This window comes from Zonotrichia albicollis, chromosome 9 (genome assembly GCF_047830755.1).
Source record: "Zonotrichia albicollis isolate bZonAlb1 chromosome 9, bZonAlb1.hap1, whole genome shotgun sequence".
Taxonomy (NCBI): Eukaryota; Metazoa; Chordata; class Aves; order Passeriformes; family Passerellidae; genus Zonotrichia; species Zonotrichia albicollis.
The window spans coordinates 33,522,995-33,545,933 of NC_133827.1; the positions used below are offsets into that span (position 1 = coordinate 33,522,995).

The following is a 22,939-nucleotide window of genomic DNA, read 5'->3' on the forward strand; positions in this document are numbered from 1 at the left end:
GGGAGACACTACAATATTTTCATTATTAACTCATGAGCTCGTTGGCAGAGTCCTCTCTAGCACACATTCCCTAAAAACAAACTGTGACAAAGTGCTAATGAAGCAGAAATTATTCTATAGGAAATCTATTGGTCAGATCAACACATGAAAAAGTGTGAAGCCATTTTCCATATTTCAAACATCACTTGGTTCACCTCAGAACAGTCAAGATTCAGAGCACTTTAAAATGAACAAGTACCTCAATATGTGGTGTTTCTCCCAGCTGTAGGCTATTAAAAATAGTTGCATAATCCCCATTTAAATTCATCAGCTCCTCATGACTGCCTCGCTCGGTAATGCAGCCTTCCTTCATGAAGATCACTTCATCACAGTCAACAAGATACTGCAGAGAGTGGCAGCAAGAACAAGTCTCTATCACGATGTTCAATAACCAAACACTCCCACACAACCCTTCTCAGCAGCCTGTAGGCACTGGCACACAGCACACCTATGCCCACACAACAGACAGCTGAGTTTCAGAGGTCCTCCTCTGAGTAGAGCACCATGATTACTCACACTACACAAAACAAAAGTTTTTGTGTCCTATCAAAACCAATCTCTTCTGGAAGACATGACTCAGAATACTTAAACACTGCAAATACTGATAGACTGAGCACTAATATTTCCATGCACAGACAACAGCAAAAAAGTCTCAGGTACATCAATTCTGATTTACTGACAACAAATATAACTTTTTTGCTGTGATGAAATAGCTTTATAGCAAGTTAGTAAAAGTATTTTTGAACAGGTATTTATTTCCCTGGTAAATTTTCTTTAGCCAAGGGTTACCAGTCCCAATCAGACACCAAGCAGCACTGGTATCAATCAAATTGTGCTCAGTGCAACTTTGCAAACCTATTTTATAAATGTAAACCACACACTCTATAGACAGACAGGGTTGTCCTGTCACAGGTCAGGGCACAGAGATTTCCAGTAGGAAGACAACTGATGAACAAACCACTTCAAGAAAGTCCAAGAAAGAAAGTGTGGGAGGTTCAGTACCTGAAGCTGATGTGTGATGAAAAGGACAGTCTTTGACTTCAGGTGCTTCCTTATTGCACTGTTAAAAATGTGATTTCCAACGTGAGCATCTAAGGCACTAAGGGGGTCATCGAGGATGTAAATGTCCCTGTCACTGTACAGGGCTCGAGCCAGACTGATTCTCTGACGCTGGCCCCCACTCAGGTTAGCCCCTCGTTCACCAATCTGCACAGAGACAAACACCCATCATTTCTTCAGCACCATGCAACAGAGATGAGCAGAATAAAGCAGACCATAATATTCCATTTTATATATTTATATAGATATACTCCCCCTTAACATTTTGTATTAATACATATACATATTTAAGTATCCATTTTGTGACATGTGCTACACATTCAAAGGTTAATATGCTTGAAATGTGGCAGTACTTTCTTTGCTTATTTTATCTTTTATGAATTAACATAGCCATTTCTTCTCTTAGCTATTCTAAATCAAGTTCAATTAGGTCCTGTTAAGGCAGCTAAATTTACAACACAATAAAAAAAATTCCTAAACAGTCAACATCTGAGTAAAATACGGGGTACAACTCTTCACAGTCCAGGGCCCACTAAGGTCAGCTCAAGAGAATGCATTCAACAGCTTGGCTCATATGCACCCCAGAGTGATGTATCCTCATTCCAGTTTACCCTACCAAACCAAAACTCTTTTCTCCATCTACTAATTAGTTTAGTATAAGCAAAATATACCTCTGTGAGGTCCCCATTTGGAAGGATGGCCAGGTCAGGCCTAAGACAGCAGCCATTCAGCACAGTATTGTATCTGAAGAACAAGTAGATAAATAGTTAAGAACACTGATTTTCCTTTCCCCACAATTATTTAACTAGTACAGCATTATATCATTTTCTACACTAATAGCTGATATTCCATCAGCCGAAAACAAGTCATCTGTCTTGGAGCCTCAGGAGAAAACTGAGGGTAATAATTAATCACCTACTTCAAAAGCATTGTGAGGATAGAGAGACAATTTGTTTTCAGGGATAGTTGGCTAAGGGCCACAGCAAAGTCCCCAGGTGGAGGGGGCCATGGAAGATGTCAGCATGTTGCACACAGCAGCTGTTGTGTTTGGAGAGGGCAAGGCCAGGACAGCAAGAGCAAACACCACTTTAGTGCTGCTCACAGCAGCTGCTGGTTTTAAGCAGAGGTCCAGGATGAGGCCCAGCCTCACTGCAAGGAGCAGGGCCAGGCTCAATGACAGCCACCAGCCAGAGGGCCACATGGAAGAGGGGCAGGATCCTAAATGGGACTCAGAGGCGATTTACAGACAGACTCCAGAAGGGCACCGAGGCTTTATCTGCAGTGTACTCTGCATTAAAGCTTTCCCACACTTAGGCCAAGAATCAGTGAGCTTTCATGACAACCAGCAAGCAGCCAGACAGACCTTTCTTCATCATAGTCCTTGCCAAAGAGGATGTTGTCCCTCAGGGTGGCGTTGAGGATCCAGGCCTGCTGGGCCACGTACGCGAAGGTGCCGCTCACTGCGATGCTGCCCTCCAACAGCGTCATCTGCAGGGACACACCAGCTGTGAGACCATGCCACCCCACGCTCACAACACACTGCATTCTACAGAGCTCAAATAAGTGAAATAGGAGATGGCAAAGAAAAGCAGAAATACTCAAAATAGGGTTTCTCACCTGTCCTAAAATTGCTGAGATAAGTGAAGTTTTTCCGCTCCCCACACTGCCACAAATTCCAACAAGTTTTCCCTACGTAGAAAGGAAAAAAATTACAGCACTCATTTCTTACATTCATCTTCCTTTTCAGAATTCAGACTACCTTTAGTACCTCTGAGAGGACAGTTGGATATAAATGACAGCTCTGAAGTGACATAACACAAGAAAAAGCAAGAGTCAGCATCTTAACGCTCAAATTGTATACAGTGAACACAATCCCACAGTGAAATATAACTGAAATCAACTGTAAAGGTAAAAATAAAGGTGTTTGAAGATCAGCCTCCTTCTTACTAGGCTTACAGGCGCAGAGGATCAAGAAACCAAAAGCACCAAGGTCTGCCTGAACAGAATGCACCAAAGTGCTTTTGAGAATGATAAGGAAAGAAAAGTCTGAAAGAACAGAGAAATCATCATATATGGGTCCAGTCCAACTCCTTGCCAATTAGATCCAATTTGGTAGAGAACATGTACCAAGAAAATACTAGAATTTAGTCACTTTGAAGAATTTCTCTGCAATAGAATGAGTGGGTTAATACCATATTAAACAATTAATTTATTAAAACTATTTTTATTCCTTTTGTAAAAAATGTAAAGTGGTCAAGAAAGGTATATAGACCTTGTGGAACACACTGCTGGTGTTCTCTTGATAGCAGAGAAAGACAAAACCAGCTTTTTTTTTGACTTCTGAGACAAAACAACCTTTACACTTTCAAGCAACTGCACTCCTATTTGAGGCAATTTTTTAAACTATATGCATACTCCCCTGGAGTTTAAAATGTAAGTATTTTACTCTTTAAAATAGCTTAAAATATCCCTCCATTTGTATAACTACATAAGACAATGTAACCATGACTATCTTCATAAATATATGGATCCCATTATTACAACATCCAACTGCCAGATTGCAAGGCTTTTGTATGTGTAGATAATGTCATGTATTAAGTTCAATGCTTTTTCTTTGACATCTTACATGCTTTTACCCACCTTGGAGCAATAGCTCCAAATGCTTCTACAATTCTTGAAAACCTGCATCCACCTGTACAAAAATTCTCAAGGAAGAAAATTGCACATTTTTCAATGAAAAGCACTATTACGCTCCATTGGAACACCTAATCACCTAAAATGCTCGCCCAGAACATAGATGAAACTGCAACATTATCAAACCACTGCAGGAACACATTGTTCACCAGCAGCCCACTGGTACGTGGTGCCCTGCAGATTCTCTGAGCTCAGTGGCTCACACTGTCCTAGGAGCTGCAAACCCCTCAGCTGGATGTGGAAGCTATACAGCCTGCCCTTGTTTCACAGGCTGTTTGCAAAGATGTAGCTGCTAAAATGGCACAGCTGTTTACAGCAAGATCAGACACTGCATCCTGGATACTGCAGTTGCCATGGATATTACAGGAGTGCACAAAAGCAATATGTTCCATTTCATGCAAAATGAAACAGCACACAGCTCTGTTCCAGGGGGCAGCTATAATGAGGCCTTTGAAAAGCTCAGATTTCCTCCTTTCATTTCTTCTTACCTTTTCTATCTCCAAGTCAATGTTGTACAGAGTCCTCTGAAGCCGAAGGCTGACCAGGTGGATCATTTTGTGCTCCTCTTCAGGGCTGTGATGGTCATCACTGTCCACTAGAAGATGGCCCTTCTGCTCTGCCAGCACAGCTTGCTGTCCCTCATTCTGCAGCTTCATTTTCTCTTTCTTGCTCTTGGTGACTTTCTTGTCTTTTTTCACTTTGGGGGTCAACTTTGGTGAGCTCTGGACGCTGGCGTGGGAGAAGTCCCAAGCCAAGGTAGCATTTTTCACCTCTATCGCGGTGTGAGGATTGGCTGGTTTTTTCTTTATCATATGAACCTCTTCCATTAGAAATAAACTCTGATAGGAGTTGTGAGAGAGGTGTAAAGATGAGACACCTGATCAAGACTGGGAGACAAGCCTACGGCACACTCACGCAGCAAAACACATCAGGCTACATAGTAGGAGGAAGCTGAAGAGCAAAAGGTGGCTCATTAGTGTAAACTAACTCCAGGTCTGCTAAGTGGCTGGGGCATTCCTGGATGTGGTGGAAGCACCTGGATACACTTGACTTTCAACAGAACTGCAATACTTTGGATGTGATAGGCACTTCTTCCTTTGACACTGTTTGCAACTGCAGCTCTGTGTGTTGCAGATTAAAAACACGTGAGCAGAACACACAGCTTGGAGAGGAGAGGTCACTTGGGACAAACTGATTGACTTGTCCTGCACACCAACTCATTATGGAAGGAGATAGAAGGGCTTTTAACTTGAGCCTTTACCCATCAACTTTTCTGCTGGAAAAAGTCATCTTGCACAAGTGTAGCTGATCTATCTCAGGCTGCTTGGCAAGAAGTCAGTCAACTGTATCACGTTTTCCACCACATCCATCAGTATTTACAATCAACAGATCAGGAAGACATTTTTTCACAGAGTTTAATTACAAGATAAAATGTTTGCCACTTACACAATTTGTTTTAAACCAAGTAGTTTTTTTGGGACTAAAACTTCCCAATTCCCAGCCTTATTTATTCTTGCAATTGCTATGTCTGAATCACACATTCATAAGAAAGCTCATACTCTTTTACAGAGCCAACAAGTCAATTACATTTTTACTGTGATGTCAGAGTATTCTCACCTTATGCTACATTTCCTACACAATTTATAGGCAAACTGGGAGAAATTCCATTTCCTTTTACTTCTCTTCCCTCCCACAAAATTCCCTTTAGTGCACTTAGATTTAAGCAAGGTTGATTTTAGGCTGACTCAGAAGATGAAGTAAAATTGCTCAAAAGCAATAGAATCTCAAAATCACTCTACAGATCCTGATTTTCTCATACAGAGGTTTATTTCATGATTGCATTACACAGAATCCATGTATCTGTCAATGCTTGTGAAGGTTTCTATTTGGAAAGTACTATTTTCCATTCTGGAAATTTCCACAATGTGTAATGCACTGTTATCTTCAAGAGACAAGACAAAGTAAAGATCTCCCCTCTGAGTTCATAAAGTACACACAGTGTATTCATCCTCCAATCCCCATGATGGGAGGTAAGATTGTTCATTATCAGTGTTTTACGTTTTCTGCCATAGATCTGTTTTGCCAGATCACAACTCCATTTTACTGATATAGAGGAATTTCAATCCCTTAATCTGGTCTGGAAATATAAAACCTCAGGGTTCTACGACCACAGATAAAACCCCACTGTTTATCAATCTGCTTACCTAACACCTGGTATTTTCAAAAAGCTTTATTAGCAAACCATTAACTTTCATTGTACACATGGTGCAGTCTTTTCATATAAATGTTCTTAAAATGGAGTTAAAAATTATTATACAGTGAGCCACTGAGTCTTTCACTCTTTTCCTGTGGCCAATTTCAAAATCATAAAATCTTTGAATCAGACTATTTTGCTTCTTACACTGGTATTATTTTTGAACTGCAAATATTCCTTCACTACATTTATATCTCTTGCAGAATCCAATAATCTAGAATGCCAAGTGTAAAGAAATATAACTTCTCTGCCATTAAAATCATATTACCTTCCAAGTGTTCCCTTTGCAGCTACTGAACACATACAACACACCACACTTACAGAGAAAATGTGAGGGCAAATGACTGCTTACCTTAAATCTGTCAACAGAAACAGATGCCTCAGACAGAGACTTCACTGAGAACGGAGTTACTTTGAGAGCAAAAGTCATTGAGTTGAAGACAGTGACCACTGTGAATGCCTAAAAGTGAGACAAGGAAAACAATCACACTTGGATGCAACATTCTAACAGCTCCAGCCTTCTAAAAGCTGAAATGGCACAGCAGCAAGTGAAAATCATAGAAAAGGCCCAGTCCAAGAACAACCATTTAAATATTCAACATAGTCTCAAACAGCAAATCTACCCAACTCCTTCTCTAGTGCTTTTAACAGACCATGACAACTTGTTCTGTTTGCAGGTCAAATTCTACATTAACCTACTAGCAAAGGCACAAATTCAAATCATATTTTTAGACATTTGTGCTGTTTGCATCCAAGCACACTGCAAAACAAAAACATCCAGTAATCCCCAATACCCCATCCAAACAGGAGCACTTATTTATATTCAGCCCAAAACCTGTTCTGAGGAAGGTCAGGACAAAAGACCACTGAGAGGCTTTTTGTGCAAAATATAAGACTCCACCTGCTGCTGTGACAGCCATAATTCACTTCTGTGAGCCAGGACACAGCCTAGCCACATGGGCACAAGAAGTGGCTCAGCACAAAAGCTACAGAAGCAAAAGCATAAAGAATATTTCCAACAGCTTACCTGAGCTGCTGTAAGGTCATAGCCAAGGATCATATGGACAGAAAAGGTCACCACACTGGCAATGACAACAACAATGGGAGCCACTCCCACAGTGATGCTCTGGAAGTAGCCTGCACGCTCCAAGATTTTGCGTTCCTCTTCACGAATTTCTAGAGATACCAAGAGGGGCACCACGTTTGAGCTGTGATTCAGGGGGTACATACACAAAACAGATAGCACAGCACTATAAACAGTGAGTAAGAGGCCTAACTCTACACTTTAGTGTTTATTACATTATAAACATTCTCATAAGGAAAGTAATTATAGAGGAGGAAACTATAATGGTCTAATCTCCACACAAATATAGGGATTTTTAAAGTGATAAAAGAGGAACAAAACTGAAAAACTTAAAATTAGTGTCATGCCACAAACATCATCACACCAGAAGGTGAAATTTTAGAAGCAGGTCTGTTTGTCCAACACACTGTGCATAACACAGAGGAGCCTGAAGGATGACAGTTCTTACACTGCTTGTACAGCAGCACCTACAGCACAAAGTCAGGATGCACCAGGCTACACAGCAGTGGGGCATCTGCAGCAAAGGAGACATGCACAGACTGTGGGAACTCACTTTGAACATTCTGAGAAAATGGTTTCACCCAGGCATACATTTTAATGAATTTAATGTAATTAAGAACTTCATTCATCTTTTGCACACGTTCATCTGTTGTTGCTACACATTTTCTTCTGAAATAAGCTGTGAGGCGTGACACAAACATCTGAAAAAAAACATCATGAAACATTAATGGCAACTCAGGAAAAGCAAGTACCTTAAATTCCTAATTACCAGAGAAAATGAATTTTTAATCTGAAAAGGGGATTCAGGGATAGGGCCAGGAAATTGCTGCCCTAACATAAAACTCAGGCTGGGAACATCATTCATTTCCTCCTGCCCCATCTGCACCAAGCACCAGACCTGTGAGAGCAAATTTCAACAAAAATTTGAGAGAATAAAGGTGTGCACTTTTACCAGTATTAATTAGTACAAGTTCAGTTAAAGTTTCTGAAGCACAAAGTTAACCTGAAGACACATGAAGTTGACCCCCACTTCAGCCAGACTTTTAACCTGACTCTGTAAGGCAAATCAGGACTTTGCCCAGTCAGATCAATTTCTCATCCATGCCAGTGCTGTGAAGGCAGTAAAACAGTTTTTAACATTTTTTACTAAACTAATCTAAAACCAGAAAGTTGTGTTTGATATGTTTTAAAGTATCTGCTACTCTTACATTCATCCCATTCCTGGTCTGAAATTCAAACCTAACACACGACTTCAGGAAGTCTTAGCTCCTTGCCTTTCTTCACACACCTGCAAACTCTTTTGAAGTCTCCATCAATAAAGGAGGACTGCTGGAAAGAACTGGAAAACATGTTCAAACTCCACTCCTCATTCCCCTCTAAAATGCAACTCCCACTACATAATTCTTACTTTTAGTCAGATAAATTGGACCACAGTGAATCTCACAGTATTCAGCCTCCATGGTTTATAAAGCATGTATTATGAACACAATGACAGATCTCCAGTAGTCTTACAGACATTTTATAGGCAAGAAGATTTTGGCTTGAACTAGCCCATTTCACAGCTCAGCAGAAGCAGGAGTACCTCATCAAGAAGATGTGGTGTTTTTCAGCATCTTGCATTGAGTCAAGAAATCAAAGAACACTGCTTATGCAACACTGAGCACCCATACACAAGCTGGAGGCCCTCATATCTTTCCAACATCAATCATGAGCACCTTAATATTCTGCAGTTTCATTTAGCTATGAATATTCATCTCAGCCAGATCTATCAGCTTTCCCATCCCCATTTTCTAATTTTATCACTTTGAGCTTCCTGATTCCATATTTCTGCTTCATACACTATCTTGTAAATGCCTTCAATAAAGTGCAATGCCATAAACTGGCTAAACCTAGCACATTTCAACATTTTCTATTCAGAGCTATACATTTGTCTGGCCTAAGAAAAATGAAGTAAGTCTTAACTCTTTCCAACTCACCATTGCTGGGTAGAAGAGGATGAAGACAGCAGATCCCAAGAAGCCTGTTGGACCCAGAATAATCACATTATAAACCATTCCCAAGATGGCCACAATAGGGCCCCCAGCCAGCAAACTGCCAACTGCTGCAGCTTCAAACATCCTCTGACCATCATTGGAGCAAACATTTATGAGCTGAAAAACAGAACAGATAGTTCAGATTTAAGGCACAGCTCATTCTCAGAGGAATGTATTACACATCCCTTTTCACATTGGCATTTCCAAAACAAGGCTGCAGCTCACCTCTCCAAGAGATTTCTCCTTGATGTTCTTCAGCTTAAGGATTTTCTTGAAGGCCATGGTCAGGACAGCCCCGCGCAGTCTGACCCCCGTGCGATAGTTGAGCGCCCAGGTTAGTGCCAGGGACCACGACCGCACCACTTCCGTCATAAAGATGCCAAAAACTAAAAACAAGCTGTACTGCAGGTTGGACTCACTCTGCTGGGTATACTCCAAGAGGTGTTTCACAACGAAGGCCTACAGGAAGAAATGCAAGCTTGCATGAACATCCCATCGCCCCAGAAGACCACACAACAACTTTATGTTAAGTTAGAAATAAGTAGGCTACTTTGCTTTTAAAAGAGCCGTTTGAAATAGAAAGCATCTTCCTTCCAGAAGTAAAAGGTGTCAATACAAGAAGTACTGTAACAAGCCCTGCTGAGAGCCAAGCACTGAGTCAAATTTAGTAAGTAAAGAGAGTTTAATTTGGAACCATATTCCTCGCAGCACGCTCCTAATCCTCCGTGTCTTCTAACTTAACATAAATGTGTCAGTTAGCTGAAAGCAATGCATTATCATATAGAAGAGTTTTAAAATATAGTCACTACTTATACATCTGCACACATTAAGAAACATTCCTTTACGTGACATTAAGACCTTTTTTATTTTATCTTTGGTTTGCTTCAAACGTGCTTATTTGATAAAAAGGAACAATGTACCTACAGTTGTAGAGGGGAAGAGTGAGAAGGACATTTGCAAAACATTCCTGGAAATAAACATCAGCAGTTTAATAGTAAAGAAAAAAACAAGCAGAAAGCACAAGGTACGCAATACCACAAATCATTGGGGAGGGGAGGAAAAAAAAAAAAAAGACAAAAAAAATTAACCATTCAATCCCTCCCCATACCCTCTTCCCTCCAAGAACATAAACACTTTACCTCAGGAATCACATTTCAAACATCACCTGCAGAAAGAGGACAGCCCCCAGAACCAATTCCCAACTCCAGCTCTTTGTGGTCCAATGGCACAACGTAACATCATACAATTCACAACCACCAGCATTAAATATCATTAACTGTGAAACAATAGGCTTTTATTTGAAATGAAGTGTCATCTTAAATGGTAACAACTCAAAAGCACTATACAACAGGTAGATCATTGTATAAACATACAATCTGCACATACAGGATAATTATAAAGGGCTAATATCTAACAGTCAGTCTTAGCTTCTAGCAAATTAGATTTAAATCTATACACAAAATTATAAAAGATACAAAAACAGAATGGTATTTGTTCACGGAGTCCAAAAGAAGTCAAGCTTGAAGGTACCAACAGAGGAGGTTTCTGAGGCTGCACAAATTGTGAAATGTGGTTTTGAAAGTATCCTACAGTAAGGCTTCACAGACAGTAAGAGACTTCCTAGAGAGCTTTTCAACAAATGATGTTTTAAAATACTGGTGCTTTCAATATACTAGCATGGAGTAGAGAATTACCTTTGCCGACAAGAAAAATCAACAAAAAATCTGAGACCAAACAAAATATTTGAGAAGCCTTTCACATCATAGTCCATTGAAGTCCTCTTGGCTAAATCATGTTTTGCAAGTAGGAGTTCTATATAGTTTGAAGAGAGGAAAAAAACAAAACCCCACAACTCCAGCAAAGGTTTTGATAGCTACAGCCCAGCACCAAATAACAAAAAAAAAGGAGATCAAATTCATCTGTTCAGAGGAAAATAATTCTGTACATCAGAACCAAGGAAACATGCTGTAAATAATTTTGCTCTTTTTCACAGGTGTGAATTAAAGCCAGGTGTCCATCAGATTCTAGAATGGCCACTGAGAAAATTTACATACCGACCACTGAACAAATGTGAGGAGCTCACATTCACAGATCTATTGCGTTCCAACTTTCTCCTGATTGGATTTAATTTTACATCAACTGTTTGGATCACAACTGCATACAGTTGCTCTGCAGTTACTGTGGAGATTACTGACTTCTTTTTCCAGTATTCAATCCAACATATGCAACTGAGTCACTGAGCAATTGGGGTGAAAATCCCCCTTTTTCCTCACGAGCTGTAACTCAGCATGGTCGCAGACTGCAAGCATTTTCTCACACACCACAGCATTGCTGAAAGTCTCCAAGAGAAGATGTATAAAGATAGCAGATGTTTCCTGGGGTCTCATTCCTCCCAAAACTTTAGTGCAATTTTGCAGCACTATTTTATAGATTCAGCATCTCCAATGATGAAATAGAGACCAGCTTACATTATACCCCAATTTATTTTTGTTCCGGAAGAAAGAAAAGAGGAAACAGCAGATTAAAGAATTTTGAAAAGGGAGGGGAAAAAAGTCACAGAAAATTAACATTTATATCTGAACAAGTACAAAAACTAATATGAATTTTAGTTTAATGAAAAGAATCCAGCATAAAGTTATTTACAGAACAAAAACATTACAGCATATAAACTAAGCTAAGGGGGGAAAGAGCTCCTGTGTAGTAGTTGGTACAAGCTGCTGGGCTGTCTTAAGCATTCCCATGGAATAAACATTACCTTACCTTTGCTCTTGGCGGTGGCTCTGGCCAGCAGGAATGCCTCATCCTGACGCAGAAAACAGCCATCCTGAAAATGCTGAAGAACAGCTTCTGTCACTGGTCCCACTGCAGGGCCGGTGCCCCCGCTGCAGCCAGCACGCCACAGCACGGGGCAGGCTGCAGCTGGAGCCAACGGGGAAACTGGAACACTTACCTCCCACAGCTTACCACTCCCCCCTCCAGTAACTGACCAAAGTGTCAAGCTGTGCTCCACTAAAATAGCAACTTTCCCCATCTCCCAAATGGGAAGAATAGCTCTGAACAGTAGCAAACAGGTACATTGTTCAGACCTGGAGTTAAACCAATTATGTTCAGTAATGAAGAATCCTCTTTGCTCCTCCACCAGAACTTGGAAGTTTTGGTAGCTGATCAAATAGTAGCAAGTATTTATTTGAGATAAATAATATATCACCTATACTAGTACATTCTGATGGTTATTACAAGGCACTCTGACACATGCAGCTGACTCATCAGGTTATAGGTTTAGATTCTGTGCCAGATGCAAAATGTATCAAAATAAAAAAAGAGGAAGACCCTTGAAGGATCTGATACCAAAAAAAGCCACCCAACCAAAGCAAGAGAGTCCACACAAGAAGTATGGAACAACTCCTTTCCAGTTATAACCATCACAATGCTCATTAGCAAAGCCACAGCCATTTGCTGGCATTAAATTTTTTTAAGTCAAATATAGTGTTTAACTCCACTTTTATATTTTTCCTCCAATACATGAGGTCAAGTCAAGTGCTTTTCCTGATCTCCCTTCTCACTGTCAGGTGACTGAAAGGGTGTAAGAATACAAGAAAGCACTGTACATCTGAGGAGACAGCATAGGCATATCCCTGAGGCATGCCATTTTTAAAAACAGGGAGGAGGGATGGTAAAGACTTAATTTCATGCCAAACGGTAGAACCAAAAATGAATTGGGCCTTATTCAGAAACTGAATAAGGTTGTCTGTAAATGGGCAACTGTCTGTAGATAATTTAAAGTTACCCATATCAAGCATCAATTGCAGCAGCAGCCCCCAACATAATCAAGCTGGTTTGTTTTCTCCTTTCCCCTCTGGCTCTCTCTCATTCAGCAGTTTGGCTGAGACAAATTGAGACCATTACACTACAGAAATTAGGGGTAACCCTGCTGCAAGTTCTTTGCTAAAGATAAAAGCAGCTCCTCAAGCCCTGTAGTGAAACAATGACAGAAGCTCTTCTTGGGAAAAGCTAGTGCTGTTAAAACCTTAATCATAATTTATTGTTAATTAGCAAAGCATGTTCATGTATTTTATAATAAAGACAACTATAAAATATTACAAAGAGAACAATACCACAGAAACATTCATTGTTATTCATATTACATGAAACAAGGCAAACTTTAAGAAGACTTAAAAAAACAGAACATCATTTTTTGATAAGACATTGAAAAGCAGGAAAACATCTTAAAAAGACATTTCACCTAACAGTGCACCCAAGTGTACTTACCCAAGAAATGAACCTCCAGCTTACCAGCACACTGAAACGTGTACTACTAGCAGTAATACTGCTCCTACTCCTCAAGGGAAATGTGTAGAGAATAAATTTAGTCAAAATTTCAACTTTAAATCTGCACAGCATGTGCAACAAACAGGTGACAAAAAATGGTGTGAATGTCAAGTCCCATGTTGTTATCTTCAATAACGACCCTCAGCAACAAACAGCAGTCGTTCCTAGAGGCAACAATGTTTTCTAACACTTCTACCTGAAACCTGTCTGGCCATTCTGTGTAGGATCAGTAAAGACTATGCCCACAGGCTTCTTGAGACCTGCTCACATTAGTTTTTATGCAGTGTTCTCAGAATTGTTTTGGTCCGCTTCTCGAAGACTGTTATTAATGCCAATAATTTAAGATTAGGGTTTTATCAGACTGAATTTTATTCCAAGATAAATTTACATAATTTCAAAGAGAAAAACAATTAGAAGACCTGCACATAAGAATCTTATGAAAAAAGCAAGTTATGCAGTTAAGCTTATGCAGTTAGGGAAGAACTTTAAACTATACTCAAAACCAAAGAGAAAAAACAAAAAGTCCATTTCCTCCAGGATACCTAAACTCCCCCTCCCTTCCCCAAGAACTTGCCTGGGTATTCAGCAACTGATCCATCAGCTGTAGGAATCCTATCTTGGATTATTGAATTGCTCTGGAATTTTACCCCAAAATTTCTAGCTAGTCAAAACGTTTAAGTGATTCTGCAATGAAACCTTAAGATTTTACAGTTGGCCATGAGATGGAGCCCTCTGGGGTTGTTAAAAAAAGGATGGATATTACTTACTGGTCCACTGAAACCCGCGAGCTGCGTGATCATCAGACACACTATGGAAAGGATGAGCCTGGTGCGGCAGAAAATCCACACAACCCTCCGGAGAGAAGCATCATCAGGCCCATTTTCTTGTAGTTCTTCCTGCCACAGTCTTTCCAGCCTAATAAAAACAGAAGACTTATGACATCTACTCATGTCATAAATTTTTCACTGTGAGAGAAGGTACAGTCTCATACATACTTCTTTGTTAAAACTCTAAGTGCTTCCTAGCTCAGAACAACAAAAAAAATGTATTAAGATAAATAAATACACTCTGTGAGGTAAAGAGAAATATCTATGTAGTGTTACTTCCATAGGACAGAGGGATGAAAAACACAGTGCTTTTTCTTTGCCTGGAGTTTCTTTGGCAGTCTTAATATACTGACAGTCTCCCTGCTGAACTGACTGAAGACTGCAGAGTCAAAACCTGAAGAAATTCTCATTAACCATAGAAGGTAAGCCTGATCAGAAGATCTGATCCACATTTAAGTCACCTTGCTACTGACAGTATAATTTCTCATTTTAGCACAAGAATTTTTCACTTTAGCCTTGAGAATAATCTGGTTTTCTATTAAAACAAATTTTTAAGACATGCAAAATCAGAATAATTCTAAGACAATCCTAAAGACATAATCCCCCAATTTCACTGAAATCAACAAGGCTACAGAAACTGTGCTGAATGAGAAAGCTGTTCTCTGAAAGATGGAAGCGAATTCCACCATTCTGAGAAAGGCAAAACAAAATGTCAGTGCTGTTCTTCTAGGGCAACACTATACCACTGCCTGCATGTAATAACATAAAAAATGGAAACAAGAAAATAATGAACCACATGTCTTTACCTTCTGCAGTTGACATCTGAAGATTCATGCCTTGATAAAGACCATACATCATCCATAAACAATTCCCCTTTCTTGTATGCTCTGTGGGCCAAAGGAGTGAGCCAGGAGAAGGTCATGGAGGAAAAAAGCCCAGCATTATCAACCGGGTGCTGGTGTCTAAAAGAATTAAAGAAAAATCACAAACAAATGAAAAAGGAAACAGGAAATGTCAATCTTCCAGAAAAACAAAGCCTCCTCTCATTGAAAGCACTCAGAGTACCAAATGGTCCATGCCAGCCACACTTGCTAAACAAATTCTGATGTTTCCAGTACCAGTCAGCAGACCTACATCTGCAATTCTGCTTTGTCACTGGTTTGAAAAGCAAATGCTGTATGAGTTCTGTGGTAGCCTAAAGACGTACTTGGAAGTGGTCCGTATGGGTTTCAGTGCATTCAGACCATGGTGGTATTTGCCCTTGTGATGCTCTTCATCCAGCATTCTCAGCTGGGAATGCACAGAGATGTCCAGTGGCAGGCCCTCTGCCCGAGCTGCTGCTTCCAAGGCATCCTGGCATTCAATCTGCTTTTACAAGAAAGACAACAGATTCAGACTTCAAAACTACATTTGAAGTCCATGACTCCCATCTCCAGCAATTTTGCACCTCTTTCTTCTGCAAATTATTGTGCAACACTCACAGTCATTTCAATGCCTTAGACTACAGGCTTCATCCTGGCAGCAAAGCCATGGAAGGCACAGCTTCTAGATCTGTGTTAGACTGCTGCATTTGTAAAACAAATCAGTACCAGTATTGCACCATTGCATTCAAAGGATAAATGAATAGACCAGACTATTCCTGCCACAGTGAATACTATGGAGAAAGATTACAACATCAAGTACCTATGACATTAGTTCAGGAAATCAATGACTGGCTTATGCAGTAAAATTAAGACATTTCCTTGATGAATTTACACCCTCTTAGTATAATTTAGATATTCTTAGCCACAGAAAATACAAAGTATTTTCAGAATTCTACTAAAGTCTCTTCTTCAAAACCACTTTAGATTAAATTTAAAAAACCAAATACGCACTAAGTAAAATTGTACTTACTTTTATCACGTTTCCTGTTTTTTTCTCTTTTTCCCTAATCTAAATGTAACAAAAATGACAATTTTTCTCTGCTCCCAGGCACAGTTTCTCAATGGCTCAGCAACTTCAGTAACAGCCACTTACTTAAAAGGCAAACCTTATCTCGGGGAGGGTTTCCACAGCCCCAGGGAAAGGCAGACTTAAATGCTAATCCAAGCAGAGGAACAGCAGTGATACAGGATAGTCAAAATGTTGCAAAGTTCAAACAAATCTTTTGGTGAGCAGCCAGATGTGGCAAAAGTTCACGAGGAGATGAGCCTGTTATCTGTACTGGCAGAAAGGCCTTGACTGGTTCTGCTAACTTGATGTGCCATTTATTGCAGGACCACGTTACGTGCTTGTATTCCAGTTTATTGCAACTGTGCTACTTTGTAGGAAAAAAAATTCTGAGGTAAAAATCTTCCTGAAGGTCTTACAAAGATACTATGATTCTACCTTTATTAGTTGACCTATCAGAGCCAAGTTAGCTTGTTTCCTTGAAAAGAAACAACTGCGATGCATTGTAGCCTCCTACATACACTAAATGGAAGCACTTGGTTCCTGACTTGCAAGTCATGCAATTGTTTTTGGAAGTGTCACCATTTATCATGGTCTTTGTACCATGTTAACACGTAATAGTGTACTAAGACACTATTTCCACCCATGAGAAGGATAAGAACAGGAAACTGAAAATGTCATTAATCTGTCCCTTATTTGCTTAACCAAAGTACTTAAACAGTGCCTAAGCATGGTGTCAACAATCCATGGTTCTATCTCAAAAAATATATTTGCTAAGCTATCACCTAAAGCTATAGGAACAAAAGATAGCCAAATAACACAAAAACAACATTAAAACCTTATGACACAGAGTGACTCAAAATACACAGTACTTGTAATCAGAATTAAAAGACTTTTCACTCAATTTATATTAAATTACTGACTCACTAAGCAACATTGCCTTACTAAACCTATGCAAATTAGCATTAATAAGGGACCTGCCATAAACATCCCAAAGAAGTCAGTAGCAGGGAAGAGTTCTGCACCACCTCTTTTCTGGATACAGCAGAGGAATTTTTAACTGGTTTGTTGTGTTACCCCCACAAGAGGCCCAGGGCAGATCTGCCCAAACATCTTGTTACTGATAACACATTTGTTTCTAAGTGATGCCATAAACTAGTTGTATAAACACTGATTTTCAGAGCACACCAAAAAAGTGCCTATAAGTAAAAAAAAAAATCTTCCAAAACAGAAAACACTATGTTGATGAGCATAAAAATAGATTCACCCACTTAGAAACAAGAATGGCTTTTTAATAAGTAAGCACAATTGCAAGGGGTTTAGGCAGTCCAAAGATAACATTCATAAACAATCACTGTGAAAAATAATTAAACTCTTCAGAGCTGCTCAAGAGTTCTGTCAGCAAATGTGGAAAAGCTGGATTGATAAAGACAAGGGCACTGCCTTTATGATATCTTGCCATAGAGACAAACACAAGCACAAACCCCTCACTGAGAGCACTGCTCATCTCCAGCTTGGTGAGATTGTCAAAATCCCACATCCCTATCAAGAAACAAATGCATCACACCACTGTACAATTAGGATTTAAGAACAACTCCAGAGTTCTGTGTAGTTCTCTGAAGATTAGAAAATCTTCAAAGCAGAGTTTATTAGGAAGAAGTGAGGCTCCTAAGTTGTTCTACAATGCACTTCAGGAACAAAAGACTGAGGTAAAAAAACCAAAACAACCCCAACACTTAATTTAGGTTTCTGATTAAGTTTTCTGATTGCCTTCATGTGTGCACAGTTTTCTTGGAAACCAATGCCTTGAGTCGTTACTAATGTGCTACAACAGGCTCCAGCTCTGCTCTTGAAATAAATGTCTAAGAAACATAAAAAATAAATTAAAATGCACTTTTTCTAATTCATCAACTTATTAATATGCCAAAGCAAGCAATTAAATGAGTGATACAACATGGTACTGATAACTCCAAAGAAATGCTCACAGAAACAAAACAAGTCTAAATCAGATATTGCTAACTGGGGGAGGAAGATTCAATCAGACATGCATTGAGAAACAGCAGATGACTACTCAGCACCAACAAAAGGTCAAAAAAAATGAAGAATTATTACAAAAGACAAAAAGGATAAAGCAGAAAACATTAGCATAACACTTAAAAAACCCTAGGGTTTGCACCCTTTTTGAACACCAGACTATGCCTCTTGTCACTTCAGTTCAAAAAGGGTATTAAACTTACTTTCCTTGAGCAGTAATAACAATGGGGCTTGGAATAGCATAAACTTAAGATTTTTCAGCTGGATAGATAAAAGGAATAAAGGTACAGGTATTTGAGAGGTACATAAAGCCTGAAGAAAGAGAACTAGAGAATCTGATATGTGCATACAACCCAAACCCCCCAAACAGCTTTGTCCCTTCTTCCCCAAGGAAGAACATCTTCCAGGGCTCAAATCACAGCAGGGAAGAAGCTGCTTCTCTTCTGGTCCTACCAGCAGCTGACAGGAAACTAGAACAGACCTGTAACTACTTTTTAAATAATCCTTGCAGCTGGCATAGAATACTAAAGCTACTGTGGTTGAATAATTATTACAGAGTTAAAATTGTTTGGTTTAAGTTGTAAAGGTCTCTGAGCTGGCAACACTGCAGAACAGAACTCCTACCTCTTGCACTTAGCAGCCAGAGCTCAGCAGGCTTCCTCATGCCTTTAAAGTTCCCAGCAAGGAGAGGCAAATGGGAAACCTAGAGACCAGAAGAGCAGAGCTCAGAACTAGGTGGGCATGTGATGAGAAATAATTCCATCATCACCAGATCTGCTCAGAGCTTAAAGTATTCACCATTTTACAACTCCAGGATGAAGAGCAATTTAAAAATATTTAAAGTGTTACAAAACAAGATTAGTGATTGGCTTGTATGGGCCAGGGAAGGGAAGCAAAGAACCAACTGTTCCATTTAGCTTAAGCACAACTAAAATAAAACAAGAGTCTAGGAAAAGATCCTCTGAAGTATTAATTACATTCTTCCCAGAAATTCCTCTGGGTCCAAGAATATCCCCAGAAAGAAGTAAAGGGTATATACACTGCTTCTGCAGGTAGCACAGACAGCCCCTAAAGCATTGTCCAGACTGCAAATCAAACCCCAGAGCATCTGAAAATCAAATAGGTTTGCAGGTCCAAACATTGTTGAGTCTGCAGCTGCTTGGTGAAGCAGCAATGCACCATGAACTTTATGCTCTACTAAGACAATTCTCCTTTCACTGGATTTGATGAAATACACAATCCATAAAAATATTAACAAGGGGATTTGCAGCACTAGGCTCCCAGCCTTCTCTGTAGCTAGGATACTTTATAATACCCTGCCTGATTAAAACATGAGCCTATTTAAGACTAGTTTGGTGTATCATCCACCCATACCAGCTGTCTCCCTGATGCTGGAGCAACAAGGAGCAGGCACTGGGCTAGATCAGAGACAGTGGGTGTCAGGAAGGAGGCATTGATCCTTTAGGCACCTGCACACATTGACTGCAAAGTACAGACAGCACAGCTGCATTCACAGTGCCAAGGTGAGATCATCAGACAGCATCAGATGCCTAGAAATGATGGTTACAATTTCCATGAAAGAATCAAATCAAGAAGTCAGAGACTCCATTTTCTTCAACCTCCTGAAAAAGGGGGTATAAATAAAACTTCATGTCTCTGCTGCCTTCTCAGCTTCTGCTACCTGGAAGAACAGCTCTTCACAGCACCTAACACAAAGCCAAATGCCGGAATAAGTACAGCTGCGTCATATTTTGCTTAAAAGATACAAATTAACTGTTGAGAAACGTTCTGATTTACCACAACAGTTCAGAGACAGGAAAGCTTGGAGTCCACTTTAACAGTTACATGTGACTTGATTACACCAGATCCGTTGTTACTTTTCTGGGCCAGGATTAGCAGAAGTTGTATTAACACAGGAGTCATGGTTTCAAAGCTAGCCTGGGTTTATGCATCCTCAGGTTAAAGCAGAAGTTTCCCAATAGTGCTTGGTACTGATGTCAAGGCTCTGCAGCCAAACAAGGTCAGGGTATGTACATTTGGTAAGCCTGAGTATTTTAGTCACATATATTGAACACTTTCACTTGAGGTACAAAAAGTCCTTGGTGAAGACGGGTATATCAGCTTCTTACAGGAATATTTCTTATTTTACCTTGCCCTTGAATTCTGGCCAGCATCAGCTTTGAGGTGAGATGTTTTCAACTCTTTCCTAGCAAATCCACTTATTCCTGCAATCCAAGAAATATAGAGTTTGGCATGAAGTGTTTGTTTTAGGATTTTGGAAATGTAGCTGCTATGAATGCATCTGATAAGCAGTGATGCATGTGCTTAGGCTTGTGGTATCCATGAATTCCTGTCTTGTTTTGTATTAAAACCAGTATTCGTGATCTTGTAAGCAAAGGTTCGAGGATTCATTCAAAATAAGGCTGCACATTGATCATCCAGCACTGGAGCTACACAGCTCATGCACATAACAGCAGACTCCTGTGGAATTGTTAATAACCAGCTTTAGAACTGGCACCCCACATGTCTCTGCCTACAAAGATGGGAAACCAACTCCTCACTAAGCAGATCAACCCAACACAGCACAGGCTGAGAATTTGGCTCCTGCCTTGCTCAGGTAAGCTCTGCTCTCCTGAACCACCCCAACACCTTGCCATATGCTGGGGGTGTTCTTCAGTAACAATCCTTATTCAGGCCATGCCTAAGCCAGGTCACAATAGAAGCTACACAGGAGAATTTTATACAGTACATGGAGCATTCAGGGAAACCTTGAACTTCAACTTCTATTGAGTAGAATCAACAAGTGACAGCAGAAGCCTTGACACCACAGCATTTATCAAGCCTAATACAACAATCTTGTACTGAGCTCACCTTCCTGCACCAACACACACTTCCAAAAGCAAACAGTAAACTAGGACATTCAAACTAAACATCACAGGGCTCTAAACATGTTGACTTTGAAATTCATTAACCTTCATCCTCAAAAATAAGTGAAACACAGATTTTGTTTGTGGAACAGCTTGTTTGCCGTCTGTAGTACAGAGCACAAGTGACTGACTACTCCTTATCACTAGGATACAAATTCTCAAAAACTAACAACCATCTCAGTGTCCCAAGACATCAGAACCCCCCACATATATGTGAATTTTAAGTTGCTCCAAGCTGAGTTTACCAATAGTTTGGGATAGATGTAGTGAATATTTCTGGGAACACTTTATAGCTGTACACTGAGTTTCTGAAATAGCCATAGAGCAGAATGTCTGCAGCACTAATATAGAACACCATAATGGAAAAGACACTGCAAGATTTCCTTCACTGATAGCTAATCTACTCCTTACACACTTCTGGTCACGAGCAGGCTGATTTAGAAATCTGCTTTGAACAAAGGAACAGCAACCCACAGTAGTCAAAGACAATACCAGCATGTGGTCAGAGCTGAGGTTTTATGATGTGGCTAAGGCTTAGAAGGAAGATGGCTGTGCACTAAGGAAGGCAGTCACGTTCCAAAGGAAGCTGTGAATTATCCAGAATATCAATCTTCCTCTAGAAAGTGTCTCCGCCCAGTCACAGACCTCACCTTTGTGCTCCTCCTGTTAAGTGGAAGGCTTCTCTGATACCATGAACCCCCCTCCAAGTGTCAGATAAACTTTTGATACATGACTGGCTGTGGATATGCTCCTTTCTCAGATGGTGATATGTGCATCTAGGCATGGAGGAAAAGGTAGAGATACCCCTTCTTCAGTGTGGTTAGAGGGTCATCCTAAAGCATACATCAAACAATTGTAGGATCTTCCATCAAGTGATCCTTGACAGAATCACTTGATTCTGCGATTACTGTGTCAGTGACTGCTTTACTAGCAGAAGTTCAATGGTAAAACAACAAAACATGATGGTGACCAATATGCTCAGTTCTTTGGGGATATCATGGAATTAATGTATTTTTAGAAAGTACCACCAATGTTTGCTTCCGCACCTAGTCTGATTGTGTTCAAAGTTCTCAAAAATAATAGAACTGTTGCAAAAAAAGATTTTAAAATTTTGATTTCATTTGACCTGAAAAAGTAAAAAAGTGTTTACTTGGCTATGAAAATATGCAGACACATCCAGCAGCTTCAGCTACAAACAACAGTTTATAGTTAAGCAGTCTAGGACTTGGAAGTGCACAGGCAGAAGCACCCAGGCTACACTCACATCCCTATTTTTAACCTGTTGTTCAGTTGACTCAGACACTCAGATGCTTCAGAGAGGTTGAAGCAGAATTGATCTATTTAAATACTCAGTGATAAATCACTTCAAAGCTATCAGTGCTTGAAGGATTTACACCAGTTCCAACAAGTTCTGATCACATTCCCTGTTGTCTTGGGCAAAAGATGTCAGAAACAAACCTGAAAAACAAGAGATCAAGGTAAGGACAGGAATATTAGTAGGGCTTCTGATAGCTAAAGTTAGCAACACATTTCCTGCATGTTTGAAGTGATCTCTACAGTTCCCTGGCTGGTGCCTTGAAACACAGCAATTTGCACTTCAGATTCACCACAGATGCAGTCATCATCCTTCAGCAGCAAGAACTAAATCCTGAACAGTACATTCCAGCCAGAGCCAACTACAGCTTGGAGTACAATTTGTAAATAAGTGCTGTAGCATTGTTAACGTGGGA

At 40.0% G+C, this 22,939-nt stretch overlaps 1 protein-coding gene across 8 annotated transcripts in view; it reads right to left on the minus strand.

Annotated features, from left to right (window-relative positions):
- Positions 1-22,939, minus strand: part of ABCC5 (ATP binding cassette subfamily C member 5) — a 43,030-nt gene that overhangs the window by 14,475 nt on the left and 5,616 nt on the right. For 2 of the 8 annotated variants that reach the window (XM_005484872.4, XM_014265486.3), the window contains exons 3-16: positions 15,527-15,687; positions 15,126-15,281; positions 14,260-14,407; positions 9,389-9,622; positions 9,107-9,280; positions 7,684-7,831; positions 7,074-7,222; positions 6,399-6,506; positions 4,281-4,631; positions 2,716-2,787; positions 2,462-2,586; positions 1,770-1,842; positions 1,042-1,245; positions 239-382 (exon numbers count right to left, since the gene is read on the minus strand). In XM_005484872.4, coding sequence (XP_005484929.1) covers positions 239-382; positions 1,042-1,245; positions 1,770-1,842; positions 2,462-2,586; positions 2,716-2,787; positions 4,281-4,631; positions 6,399-6,506; positions 7,074-7,222; positions 7,684-7,831; positions 9,107-9,280; positions 9,389-9,622; positions 14,260-14,407; positions 15,126-15,281; positions 15,527-15,687 — 2,247 coding nt within the window. Of the gene's footprint in view, positions 1-238; positions 383-1,041; positions 1,246-1,769; positions 1,843-2,461; positions 2,587-2,715; positions 2,788-4,280; positions 4,744-6,398; positions 6,507-7,073; positions 7,223-7,683; positions 7,832-9,106; positions 9,281-9,388; positions 9,623-10,083; positions 14,169-14,259; positions 14,408-15,125; positions 15,282-15,526; positions 15,688-22,939 lie in introns of those variants that run through there. The other 6 variants (XM_005484873.4, XM_014265488.3, XM_026792104.2 and 3 more) reach the window with 6 other exon arrangements.